The sequence below is a fragment of the Muntiacus reevesi genome, chromosome 17 (assembly GCF_963930625.1).
Source record: "Muntiacus reevesi chromosome 17, mMunRee1.1, whole genome shotgun sequence".
NCBI classification, from domain to species: domain Eukaryota; kingdom Metazoa; phylum Chordata; class Mammalia; order Artiodactyla; family Cervidae; genus Muntiacus; species Muntiacus reevesi.
Window position 1 is genome coordinate 10,312,933 of NC_089265.1, and position 13,759 is coordinate 10,326,691.

At 47.1% G+C, this 13,759-nt stretch overlaps 1 protein-coding gene across 1 annotated transcript in view; it reads left to right on the plus strand.

The window, feature by feature from the left end:
- SCARA5 (scavenger receptor class A member 5) overlaps window positions 1-7,577 on the plus strand; it is a 128,173-nt gene extending 120,596 nt beyond the window's left edge. The window contains exon 9 of the mRNA XM_065908193.1: window positions 5,476-7,577. Within this exon, the coding sequence (XP_065764265.1) occupies window positions 5,476-5,612 (137 nt within the window). The 3' untranslated portion in view covers window positions 5,613-7,577. The remainder of the gene's footprint in view (window positions 1-5,475) is intronic.
- Window positions 7,578-13,759: the final 6,182 nt, after the last annotated feature.

Below are 13,759 nucleotides of genomic sequence, written 5' to 3' on the forward strand. Positions count from 1 at the left end.
AAGACTTGGAGGTGATTTTTTTTTTTTTTTTAATTTTAAATTGGTCCAAGAGCTGTTGGAGAGGGAGGGAGTGCAGTTGGAGAAGATGGAGGTGATGGCTGGAACAGGGTCCAGAAAGAGATGGAGGGGGTGAGACCAGGGCAGCACCCAGGGAACTGGTCCTGGACCCACTGAGAAAATCTGTGAAACATGTAGACAGACAAAGGAGGTGAGGGTGGGTACAAATGCAGACGGATTTGTAGGTGGAGGTGGATGGATGGATTGAGAGTGTCCATTCTAATTATTATTAGCATTTTTGCTCTTTTTTTTCTTAAGATCAAATTTAAATACTGGGAGGTGGCTTAGGTGTGCAAGGGTCAGCAAATGTTAAAGGGACAGCCAGAAGTAAATATTTTAGGCTTTGTGGGCTAGATGGTCTGTCTCACAACTATTCAACTCTGCAGTTGTCCCATGAAAGTAACTACAGACAAAAGTAGCTGCAGTCTACAAGGTAGACTTGTGTAATTAGATGGGGGTGCTGTGTTCCAATAAAACTTTATTTACAAAAGCAAGAAGTGGGCCGAATTTGGTGTGCCACCTCTTAACTTGGTGATCCATGAAGTGCCCTGTGTATGTGCTTCTTTCAGGATCAGAGACTAGACTGGCTGGACATCAGAGGTCACTATCTCCTCCTCCCGTAATAGCTGTGGGACAGGTCTGCTAACCTTTCTGGGGCCTCAGTTTTCCTTTCTCTTAAATATCTGTCTGATAGCGGTCCTGCCTGCCTCTCTGTGGTGCTCTGATGGCAGCCCTCAGGATTCTATTAATATCACTCTAAGTAAACATGCAGCAGCTCAGATGTTAGCTCCATGAAGCAGAGATTTTTGCCTTTTCTTGTTTTGTTTTTGTACCATTTTTAAAGGTCACTTTCCCTTTACAGTAATAAGAAAATATTGGCTATAGTCCCCATGTTGTACAGTACATCTTTGTAGCCTGTCTTACATCCAATTGTTTGTGCCTCCCCGTTCCCATCCATGTGTTGCCCCTTCCCTTCACTGGTACCCACTAATTTGTTTTCTGTACATAGGCATTTTTTGGTATAGTCATTAGTTTGTCATGTTATCTTAGATTCCTCCTACAAATGATATCATAAAGTATTTGACTTTTCTGACTTATTTTGCTTAGAGTGCTGCCCCTCCAAGTTCATTCATGTTGCTGCAGATAGCAAAGTTGTGTTCTTTTCTGTGGCTGAGCAGTATCCCACTGTATATATGATATATACCACATCTGCTTTATCCACTCCTCTTTATCCAGTTCCTCTGTTGAGGAACTCTTTGGTTGCTCTCCTGTCTTGGCAACTGTATAATCATAATGCTGCTATGGACATTGGGGTGCATGTATCTTCTTGAATTAGTTTTTGTTTCTGGTGGATATGTACCTGGAAGTGGGATTGCTGAATCATATGGTAATTCTATTTTTAGTTTTTTGAGAAACCTCCATACTATTCTCCACCAATGTATATTCTTACCAGCAGTGGGTTTTTTAAACATCATTTTCTGTTCACTAATGTAGCCCAAACACCCAGAATAGTGCTGAGCATGGAGTAGATGCTTAAATATTTATTGAATGAATGAATGATGAGAATAAAATAAAATCTCTGCTTACTCATCCCAACCATCCCCTCACATTCCAGCAGCCCCTTAGGCTCCAAGTGTCAGAAGACCTGGCCTCTGGTTCCAGTTTTGCCTCCATAAGATAAAACCTCACCATGTAGCTCCAGTTTTCTGACTCTAAAGTGGGGGAACAGAGAACCCCCTTCCTGCTTCCTAATGGGGCTTGTTATGGAGCTCATAGAGAGAACCAGCATGGAGGAGCAGACCTAACTAGAGCAGGTCTCTCAGACTTGGAGGCATGTTGACTGGTGGAGATCCTGTTAGGATACAGTCTGTTAGTTGCTTCAGTTGTTTCCGACTCTCTGCAACCCTATTGACTGTAGCCCACCAGGCTCTTCTGTCCATGGGATTCTCTAGGCAAGAATACTGAAGTGGGTTATTGTGCCCTCCTCCAGGGGACCTTCCTGACACAGGAATCAAACCCAGGTTCAGGTTCTGGTGGGTCTAAGACCCTGCATTGCTGGTGAGCTCCCGGGTGATACTGACCTGGTGCTCAGGCCACACAATGAGTGTCAGGTGTCAGCTCTCATGGATGTCAGCTGACACAGTGATTGGTGTCTGGATTCATGAGAGTTCTAGCCTCTCTGACACGGCAGGGAGCAGAGATGATCTCCGAGTTCGTTGGCCCCTTTAGTGATATCCCAATAACTGCAGATGTGAGTATTGCTGATTTAACAACCCTGTCCTCATTTTATTGGCTCTTCCATGACTGAACACTAGCTAGAACTCCCTAGCCAATGCCCAGCTAGAGTTTGGAGTTTCGTGATCCTGTGTATGCATTAGGACTGGTAACCTTGGACCTGTTTTGTATCTGTCAGTCTCCTTCATTTGCTGCTTTATTTGTTTTGGGTGTGACTAATCCCATGGAGCTCTTGGGTCTGCAACCTTTTCCTGGGTAATTTGTAAACTGATGTGTTTTCCAGGAGACATTTAATCTGAGAATTTTTGCTCAGCCTCAAAGGGCTTATTGTGTAAGAGGCATACTGTATCCGGCCAGGGAAGAGGCTGTGATGAACAAATAACATTTAAAAAGACAGCAGGAGGAGATCTGTCCTCCCAGCTCTTTCCCCTAGTTCACTGCTAGGGGATATTCATGCTGAATATCTCAGCATAACAAAAATATGTCCAGACCACTAAGTCCTTGCATCAATTTGTTGTTGTCCAGTCGCTCAGTCATGCCCGACTCTTTGTCACCCCGTGGACTGCAGCATGCCACGCTTCCCTGTCCTTCACTATCTTCTGGAGCTTGTTCAAACTCATGTCCATGGAGTCAGTGATGCTATCTAACTATCTCATCCTCAGCCTCCCCCTTCTCCTCCGGCCCCCAATCTTTCCCTGCATCAGAGTCTTTTCCAATGAGTTGGCTCTTTGTATCGGTGGCCAAAATATTGGAGCTTCTTACTGGGCAGCAAAATGGTCTAGTTGTTCCCTGGATGCTCTTTGTGAAGGGATTTCCCGTGCAGTCCAGGGGTGAGTGACAGGTTTGAGGATCTTAATTCTCAAAGAGTCGGACATGATTTAACGACTAAACAACAGCAATTCTCGACAGTTCCTCTAAAAGGAGAGGTTGTCTGGCTGCTGAGAGATGGGACAAGGAGGCATGGTGCTAGGATCAGTACTAGGATCCCTGAGCTGCCTTTCATGTAGGGTTTTGGTGCATTTCAAAGCCCTTTAAAATACAGGAACTGTTACTTCATTTGGGCTTATTTTGTGGTTCGGCAGTGAAGAATCTGCCTGCCAAGGCAGGAGACTGGGGTTCAATCCCTCGGTCAGGAAGATCCCCTGGAGAAGGAAATGGCAACCTAGTATTCTTGCCTGGGCAATCCCATGAACAGAGGAGCCTGGTGGACTACAGTCCATGAGGTTGCAAAGAGATGGATACTACACAGTGACTCAACAACAACAATTACCTTGTTTAACTTGCCCAGATTGACATGGTAATGTTGGAACGCAGTTTCTGACCTCCAACCCCATGATTTCTGGTACCAGCTCTTGAACATAACAAGTAAGTTTACCCAGTAGGTTCTCAGTTTACTTAGTTTCAGCACCGAAAGTCTCACGTCCTGGGACTCCCCTCCCGCTTTTACAACTGAAATGGTCCTCCTGGATGGGCTGAGACTTGAGATTTGTCCTACTTGTTGTAAAGCTCTATTTCTGCTGTACCAGTTCTTCTCAAACTTCAATGCAGGACCACTTGGTTCAAATGTAGATTCTGGTTCAGTAGGTCCTGGGCAGGGCGTGAGGTTGTGTGTTTTTAACAAACTCTGATGCTGCTGATCTAGGATCGCACTTTGAGTAGCGAAGCTCTACACTACTGACTCCATGGGCGATGGGAGCCCAGAAGTTCAGGCAGCACTCCAGAGGGCTCCCGAGTGAGCTCCCACAATTAAAGACCTGAGTTGACCATCAGCCCCAAGAACCCCCCAGAACATGGCTGATGGCCCTGCCAGATCATCAGTCAGTGGGGCTCCAGGTGACTTCTCCCCTCTCCACTGACCACTCTGACCCCAGACAAGCCCTCTCCATTCCCTTGAAGCCTCATGCAGCTGCCCTATTCCCTTAACATTCATTGAAGGCCTCAGTGCTAAGTGTATGTCTCTTGAGACTTGGTACAATCCTGGGAAAACCAACTAAAGGCGCCCTGCATGGGCACCCTCAGACCATCAGGTTGGTCCTCCTCTAAGAGCTGAATGAACAGGGCAGGGTGAACAGGTGGGCAAAACTCAGCTGGATTGTCTTAGGGACCTTGTGTTTTGGGAACTGAGCTAGTTGCTTATGGTTACAGATGCTTCCACCTGTCATAACATATATGTCTGGTGATAATGTTAATTTCTGAGATCTGCTGTCATTCCAAGGACCACTGTTTGGAGCTCATTGTGTGAGACCATCAGCTTTAAATTTCAAAAGACTGGAGGTGATGTTGACACTGAGATATTTGGTTATGGGGCGCTGGATCTGTCCAAGTTAGATCTGTCTGACATTGTCCCTCTGATTATGTCTTGTCTGAATATTCAGCAGCAAAGGCTGCAAGGTACAATAGCAGGGACTTTGCTGGTGGTCTAGTGGCTAAGACTCTGTGCTTCCACTGCAGAGGGCACAGGTTTGATCCCTGGTCAGGGAACTAAAAGCCCACAGGTTAAGTGGCATTGCCAAAATCTCAAAAACTTTTAAGCATCTTGTATAAAGTGTGGGCCTGAGAGACAGCAAGACTTGGGCTTGAGTTCAGATTCTGCCTCTTACAAGCTGAGCAACCTTGCACTGATTGCTTTCTGAACCTCAGTTTTCCCATCTAGAAAAAGGGTTATTCATGCCCATCTCACAGCACTGTGGTGGGAATGGACGAAGATCATATGTGTAAGAGGCCTGACACATCGGAGCTGCTCAGTAAATACCATCCTGGTTATTGTTTAGTTGCTAATTTGTGTCTGACTCTTTGTGACCCCATGGACTGTAGCCCACCAGACTCCTCTATCCATGGGATTTCTCAGGCAAGACTACTGGGGTGCGTTGCTATTTCCTGCTCCAGGGAATCTTCCCCACCCAGGGACTGAACCCACGACTCTTACATCTCCTGCATTGGCAGGTGGGTTCTTTACCACTGAGCCACCAGGGAAACCATCCTCACTGTCAATTATTTTGATTCTGCTTTCAAGAAACTGCGCCTAGAGAAGACGTGTTGGTCTTGGTGGCGTGGCGAAGGCAGGGGGTCCACTCGACTGGAGAACTGAGGCAGGATTCGGGACAGACGGCGTTGACAGACAGCGCCTGTCTGTCTTGTGCTCCTGCATCTCTGCTAAGACACCGTGTTCACTTGTCTCCACAGGCACAGGGAGAATTTGGATGGACGATGTCGCCTGCAAGGGTACCGAGGAAAGCATCTTCCGCTGCAGCTTCTCCAAGTGGGGGGTGACAAACTGCGGGCACGCTGAGGATGCTGGCGTGACGTGCAAGAGACACTAACAGTGGGCACAGCCCGAGGTCCGGGCCCAGCTGCCCAGCCTCCTTCCTGCATTCCTGGGGTGGGGGCAATGCTCGGGGCCCCCCTGGCCACGCCTCTGCCCTCCACGCCCAGCCCAGCACCCCCAGGCCCCTGTAATCCCCATCCCAGGACCACGGTGACCTGTCGCCCTCCTCCTCTTGGACATCTATTCCAAAGCACAACTCTGGGATCCACTGCCTGTCTCTCCCTTCCACCACGGTGCCTGTGTGGAGCCCCGGTTGACTGGATTGCCTTTTTCCAGAGTCTTCTAAACACCATGCCATCGGGACTGCCTGTCCATGTTCTCTGTGGTCTGTGGGTTACAGATGGATCTGGTGACCAGTGCAGCAGTGAAGATGGTCAGAAGGCTTCCCAGGTCGTTTACTCTGCAGATCATTCCCAAACCTCAGGCCAAGAGTTTTGACCAACAAGAGACGATACTGAGTGATTCACCTTCCCCTCTTTACTCTGCCTCTGCACAGCGTTTGTTAGTTCAGGAAAGTGACATAGAGGAGGGGTGGCTCTAGGAGTGAGAGGGAGATGCCAGCCTCCTGCAGGAGCCAGTCTGGATGCCGAGAAGGCAAGTGAAAGGAACATTTATTGAGTGACTGCCACGTGTGCTACGTAGTATCCTGGGCGCTCAGTTCACATATCACTTTGCAGCAATCCTACAAGTCATGCTGGCTTGGGTACCACTTGACCTCCAGGTACCACTCAAGTGACCCATTCACCTAGCCTATCAGCCAGATGGAGAGTGAGACCATTGTTTTGACCTGAACTCTCATGTGTCTTTGCTTAGACTCAAGCAAGAAGCTGGGGTTCGGCACCAGTGTGACTGAAAGATTAAATACTCCAAATCCCATAGGGTGTAAGTTCAAGGTTGGATGTGACTGGCTTCCAAGCGGCCATCCACACAGGAGGATGGGCTTGGGGGGTGACACAGGAGCTATTCGGGTTAAACCAAGGCCAACCCACAGTCATCTGGCAATCAGGGCTAAAGCCACATTGCCTGTGTCTCAGAGCTGTCTGGAGGTGATGGTACAGAACCTTCCAGGGCGCTTTGGGTGTCATCCTGTGGTCAAGAGAACACATGTCCTGATGGAGCCTATGAGACTGGAAGGAAATGAGGATTCCCTACTGCATCTAGGGGAAGAAGCGGCTGTGGGCCTCTGGGAGCCCTCAGTCTGCGCCCCTTTCCTAAGATGGGGAGATCAGAGTCTGCTTTTGACACGAGGAGGAGGTCATGCTGGGCATTTCTGTGTCCTAGGCCTGGGGAGCTTCATGGAAGCGAGTGAGCATAGGCCCACTGACTCAGACACGCCTCAGAAACACCAGCATCTTTCCTACCTGGTGAGCATCGCCTGCCTGGGGAAAGCGATGGCTGGGACCCTCTGGGGAGAAGGCCAGCAAAGCTCCTGGCTGACAACGAAACCAATACATGCTATTGGTTGTTCTTTGCTTATAATATGCTTATTATCTGCTATGTTTACATAACATGCATGTACTCATGCATCTTTTCCCAGAGCCAATATATGTATGCATATATGAACACGGCACTCTTTACTACATAGCTCAGTACATTGCAAAGTTTGCATTAAAAAAAAAAAGAAAATACTCAATGTGGAAGAATGTCACATTGAGTGAAATAAATCCCCAAGTGTGTTCTGACAAAGAATCCAGTTATCCCACCAATGAAGATGCATGTAACTTTCTTACTTGGCCTTTTCATTTGGGAAAACATAAGTTTTGCTTTACATCAGTGAAAAACCATAGTCATATGTGTTTGAACTTTAAAAGCAAAGTCTACTAGTTTACATTCCTACTTAAAAGGACGTGGAAATCGCCATGATCCTGTATTTCAGGGACTAAAGGAAATTAGGCCAGGCCTAAAATACATCAGACCTTTTGTAAGAATTTCAATAAAGCTGAAAACATGATGCTAACAAGTTTCCCTCACATTCTTTCTCATGAAAACCCAGTGAGCATGGGAAGGGGGTGGGTGAAAATTGGATAGGTCCGATCATCTTTCAGCAGGAAAGGGTAGAATGGGCAGCTTATTCGAAGCTGCCTTAATGCTTCCAGAGGATGGTAAACATAGACTAGACCAAGAACTTGATGGCATATGAAGTCTTAAGCCCTATTAGGTAACCTAAGGAAAGGGTCTCAAGCAAAAGAATGATAATCAAGACCCAGCTTATAAGAGAATTACTTTTGTATTCACTAAAGGAAAAACCACCTGTCAATTTACTCACTTTTCCAGAGCTGTTGGCACAGACGGTAACAAACCTGCCTGCAACGTAGGAGATCCAGGTTCAATCCCTGGGACAGGAAGATCCCCTGGAGTAGGAAATGGCAACCCACTCCAGTATTCTTAACCTCTGAGCCACCAGGGAAGCCCTTCACTCCAGTATTCTTGCCTGGAGAATCCCATGGACAGAGGAGCCAGGTGGGCTACAGTCCATGGGGTCACAGAGAGTCAAACACGACTGAATTCTTACTTGGGGATGTGCTTTCATCCAGAGTTCCATTCACACATAAGAAGACCACCCAAGGTCTGTGAACCCACCGGGCCTCATCACCCAGTGAGAGGCAGGAGCTCCCAGGTCCAGGACCCCGGCAGTGTGTGGGGATCACCCAGGTCACTGGGTATTCCCGGTCACGTGCTCATAGCTGCACCTCCAGGAAAACCTCATGGCCCCAGGCTGGCTGTGGGCCCTAATAATTTGCCAAAAGACGTCAAAAAGTAGACTTTCTGGAAACACACCAGAGGCATCGTGGTTTCCTCCTCTAAAAAGCCGGGTGATGCCCACCCCCAAAGCACTGTGGCTCCCACTCTATATTCAGGCTGTGTGGAGAAAGGGACTTCTCCCCTCTAATGTCTACAAGGCCCCAAGTTTCCCTGGTCTCAAATACCCGAGAACCTCTGGTGCCTGCGTGTGTTGTGGTCAAGCCAACAGCTGTTGTGGGTTTGAGTCACAAAGAGAAGTTACAGCATTCTCCACCATAGTCACCTGGTGGTTTCTTCAGCCTCATTGTTCCCTGACAGTTGTTGTGACATTTCTATGAGACGTCAACTGTGTGAAGCACCTATCTTTCTCTTCTTGGAACAGTTCTCCCTTCAACCCTCCACGGAACACCTCTCCCATCCCTCCTTTTCTGTTCTCCTCCACCTTTCCATTCTGGGAGCTGAGGTGGGCTCTGATTGAGGGGAGCTTTGTCACTGAATCTTCTTCACCAGCTCACCCCCCAGTTAGAACAGGCTAAGGCACTTTCCAGGAAGACTCTTAGTCCCCTAGGGTAGTGGTCTCCAATCTTTTCAGCACCAGGGATCAGTTTCATGGAAGACAGTTTTTCCCCGGACTGGGTGTGGGGGGAGGTGGTTTCAGAATGATTCAAGTGCATTACCTTTGCTGCTGCTGCTGCTAAGTCGCTTTAGTCGTGTTCGACTCTGTGCGACCCCATAGACGGCAGCCCGCCAGGCTCTGCTGTCCCTGGGATTCTCCAGGCAAGACCGCTGGAGTGGGTTGCCATTTCCTTCTCCAATGCCTGACCTTTATTGTACACTTTATTTGTATTATTATTACCTTGTGATATATAATGAAATACATACAACTCACCATCATGCAGAATCAGTGGGAGCCCTGAGCTTTTTTCCCCGGAACTGGATGGCCCCATCTGGGGGTGAGGCAGTGGCAACCACTCCCCATTGCTAACACCACCACCTCAGCTCCACCTCAGATTGTCAAGCATTAGATTCTCACAAGGAACATGCAACCCACATCCCTCCCTTGCACAGTTCGCAGTACTGTCTGAGCATCCGTGAGAATCTGACGCCTCTGCTGATCTAAGAGGAGGTGGAGCTCAGGTGGTAACCGAGCAATGGGGAGCCGCTGAAAAACAGATGGAGCTTCCCTCGCTCACCCACCGCTCACCTCCAGCTGTGCGGCCCAGCTCCCGACAGCCACCCACCGGAATTCGTCCGTAGCCCCGGGGGCTGGGGAGCCCTGCCCTACGTGGGGACCTCCCACCCTGGCTGGAGGGACTGGAACAACTCCCAGCTCACTGTGAGCTCTGGTATCAGTGCTTTCCTCAGAAGTTGTTCTACCCAGCCTCCCGGGGTTCACACAGAGTCAGCAGACAACACGAGGGAACCCTGTGCGCTTTTCTGGAACTTTCTTTACATGGCTCCCTAGTCTCAGATGCTCTGCCCAGCAAATTCCAGCCACCTCGGCCTTCCCAACCTCCAGTCTCTGTCACCTCACCTCATCAAGTTTCAGCAGAGAGCCTGGGCCAGTGCAGGCTCACCTCATGAGCTGTCTTTTTCTCAAGGAGCACAGACTTGTGCTGCTGAGGTCTCAAGTCTAAAGAGATTTTGTCATGTATTTTGACTCCCTAAGTTGTGTCTGGCTCTTTGCGACCCCATGAACTATAGCCGGTCAGGCTCCTCTGTCCATCTGATTTCTCAGGCTAGAATACTGGAGTGGGCTTCCATTTCCTTCTCCAGGGGATCTTCCCAACCCAGGAATCGAACCCGGGTCTCCTGCACTGCAGGCAGTCTCCTACATTACAGACAAACTCTTTACCACTGGTGCTTCTGGATCCAAGTCTTATTTTCACAAATTACTAGATGAACTTCCAGCTTCAGGACCATCACCTACAGCTCAGAGTAGCCTACACACCTTATGTCACAAATAGTTTTCAAGAATATGTTAAAAGTGTTTAAAAAGTCTAATAGGTGATGCAAATTGTTTTTGTTCAGTCACTGAGCTGTGTCTGACTCTGCAGCCCCATGGACTGTCATGCTGCAGGCCTCCCTGTCCTCCACTGTCTCCCAGAGTTTGCTCAAATTCATGTTCACTGAGATGTCATCCAACCATCTCATCCTCTGTCACCTCCTTCTCCTTTTGCCTTCAGTCTTCCCCAGCATCAGGTCTTTTCCAATGAGTTGGCTCTTCGCATTAGGTCCAAAGGTTTGGAGCTTCATCCTCAGCCTCAGTCATTCCAATGAATATTCAGGGTTCATTTCCTTTAGGATTGGCTGGCTTGATCTCCTTGAAGTCCAAGGGATTAATATTTATATAATAACATGGGAAACTTTGACCTTTGGTTTACTGGAAAGATGGTCATTATAATTTAAAATTTTAAGAATTCATCGAGACAAGACAATACAAATACCTTAATAAATAAATTCTGGGGCCAAAATATAGTTCATTATGGTACCAAACTGTCAGAGTATCTGCCACAGATTTACCTGAATTGTCAAGGAAACACAGAATTTGGGTTTTTAAAAAAATCACTCTGTGGGAGTCTGCTCGTGAGACAGAAGGGCCTCTAGGTCCAGTTCTTTTCTGGAAGGGCAGACAATGAAGTGCCTGTGATGTGAACAGCTTCAAAATACATTTTGCAGCCCACTCCTCCAGCTTTGCTGGCTCACAGGCCAGAGTGCTCAGGAACTTGAAGGGCGGGAGAGGAGAAATGGGAATAAAAACTTTCTGTGGGTCCCGCCTCTCCAAAGACCACCGCTAGCTCTCTGCTGACATCTGCAGGCCAACAAGAGAATGACACATTTGAAAGCCTTCCGGGAAGAATACACCCTCTAGGGTCAAATCAACCAGATTGTTCTAAAACCGACTCTACTGTGCATAGGACTCACCTGGGGATTTGATTCAAACTCAGATTCTCATTTAGTAGGTCTGGTTTGGACCTGAGATTCAAAAGATCAGATTCCTGGGTGATGCCCAAGGCTGCCTGGCCACTCCACCTGTCAGGCAGCACTGAATGTCAGAGTTGGGAAGGGTATCAAAAGTCATCTTGTTCAACCTCCTTATTTGACAGGTGAGGAGGCATGAGAGCAATGAGAGAAGGCAGGCACCCCCACAAATATAAGGAATGTAGGATGTTTCATTGCTCTCAGTCTGCCTTCCATGTCTATAATAATAAACTACGTGAGCTCAGAAAGGTTTTCCAGCTCTTAGGCTTAGTGATGACATTACTTGCTCAAGGCCACAGGTCTAGTCTTTGCCTCTTCTGACAAGCTCAAGAGATCAGGTTGGATGGCAGAGGCCCCTGAAGATTAATCCAATTACCAAGTGCCTTGGGCATAAAAATGGCTCTTTTGTATAATTGAATGATTTTTTTTTTCCTGTTTCTCCTTGACTTCCTTGTGCTCCTGGCTGGGAAAGTAACTAGTTCTAGATGAAGTAGAAGATGTTCCTGGTTTCCAAATGAAACTGATATTTTACAGATGGTAAGAGACCAGTCCAGATTGCAGAAGGGGAGTCCAGGGTCAGAAATCACAGAAGTTCTTCCCACTGTCATCTCTAGCTGCAGTTACAAAGAAAGGGCACCTCCCCAAACAGTCGCTTGGGCACATCACCCACCAGGTTACAGCAGGGTTACCTCAAGCCTGAGCCTCCCCCAGTGTACCCACCTCTCCAGGTTCTGTGGAACCCCCTCCCACCCCCACCCAATTTACAGCTGCTCCCTGTAGCTGTGCTGTGGGAAAAACAAACAGGACTGTAGATTTTTAATTAAAGGACATTTAGAGACAAATCCAGTTAACTCTGAACGACATTCGGTGTCCTTGGTCCAAATTTTGAAATGAATTACCTTGGGGGAAAAAAACCAACAAAACAGCTGACGCTGCATTTTACAATCCAAGGCCTTGGAGTGAATTACCCCCAAACCACGATTAATTGGCAGAATATGAAAATAAGCGCTGACTCATGGAATTCATTAACATTACCATTTAAAGTAATAGTTCAGCTATATGAAATTAGAAATACATGAAGTGGACACTTGTGTGTATGATTTGGCATGCAGTAGTGGAAAATTCCCTGAATTGGGAAGCAGAAGATAGGGGATTTATTTCTGAATCTGCCACTTACTATATGTATGTCCTTGGGCAAGCTATGTAGCCTCTTTGGGACCCAAATTCCTACATTTGTAAGATGAAAGGACTGTGTTAGATGATCTCTCAGTTCCCTTCCAGCTCTGATTTTTTTCAACCTCAAAACCTGTATGCTTGCTTGCTTGCTTGCTAAGTCGCTTCAGTTGTGTCCGACTCTTCGCAACCCTATGGCTTCGCAACCCTAGCCTGCCAGGCTCCTCTGTCCATGGGATTCTCCAGGCAAGAATACTTCAGTGAGTTGCCATGCCTTCCTCCAGGGCATCTTCCTGACCCAGGGCTTGAACCTACATCTCTTACATCTCCTGCATTGCAGTCGGATTCTTAACCGCTGAGCCACAGAGGAAGCCCACAAGCCTATAAAGGTTTTACAAATTCTATGAAGAAGAATGCTAGTAAGGGCTCTCTTACACCTTCATGTCACACACAGAACTGTCTCTTCTGCTCAGGAACTATATATAGTCATCCCTCTGTATCCATAGGGAATTAGTTCTAGGATCTCCCATGGAGACCAAAATCCAAGAATGCTCAAGTAGCTTATATTAAATGGCTTAATATTTGCATGTAACCTACACCCATTCTCCCAGATATTATAAATCATCTCTAGGTTACTTATAACACCTAATCCAATGTAAATGCTATGTAAAGACAGTTGACCCTTGACCATCTTGGGGGTTAGGGATGCCAAGCCTCCTCGAACTAAAAAATTAGAAGTGAACTTGACAGTGGGCCCTCCATATTTGAAGTTCCACTTGTGCAAGTTTAACCAACCTTGGATTGTGTAGTACTGTAGTATATATTGAAAAAAATCAGTGTATAAGTGGATCTGCACAGTTCAAACCTCTGTTGTTCAACCATCAACAGTAGCTGCTGGTTTGGGCAAATTCAAGTTTTGCCTTTTGAATGTTCTGGATTTGGGGGGAATATTTTTCATCCATGGTTGGTTGAACTGCAGACTCCAGAAATTCAAAGACCCACAGATGTAGGTCAACTGGACGCAGCTAGTTATTTGTCATCTAGGACCGTGATCATGTTTAGCTGTGTTTTCTCATCGCATGGTAGGACCTCATAAACGTTGAGTAAAATGTTGAATGAAAGGAGTCAGTCAGGTCTCAAGTTAGAACTTTAAAATTCTGGCAAGGCTTAAGAACATAATTTTCTTGGTCATACTTCTAGTTATTGTCCTATGTGTCTCCTCTTTAAAGCCCGATGCTACGAGAT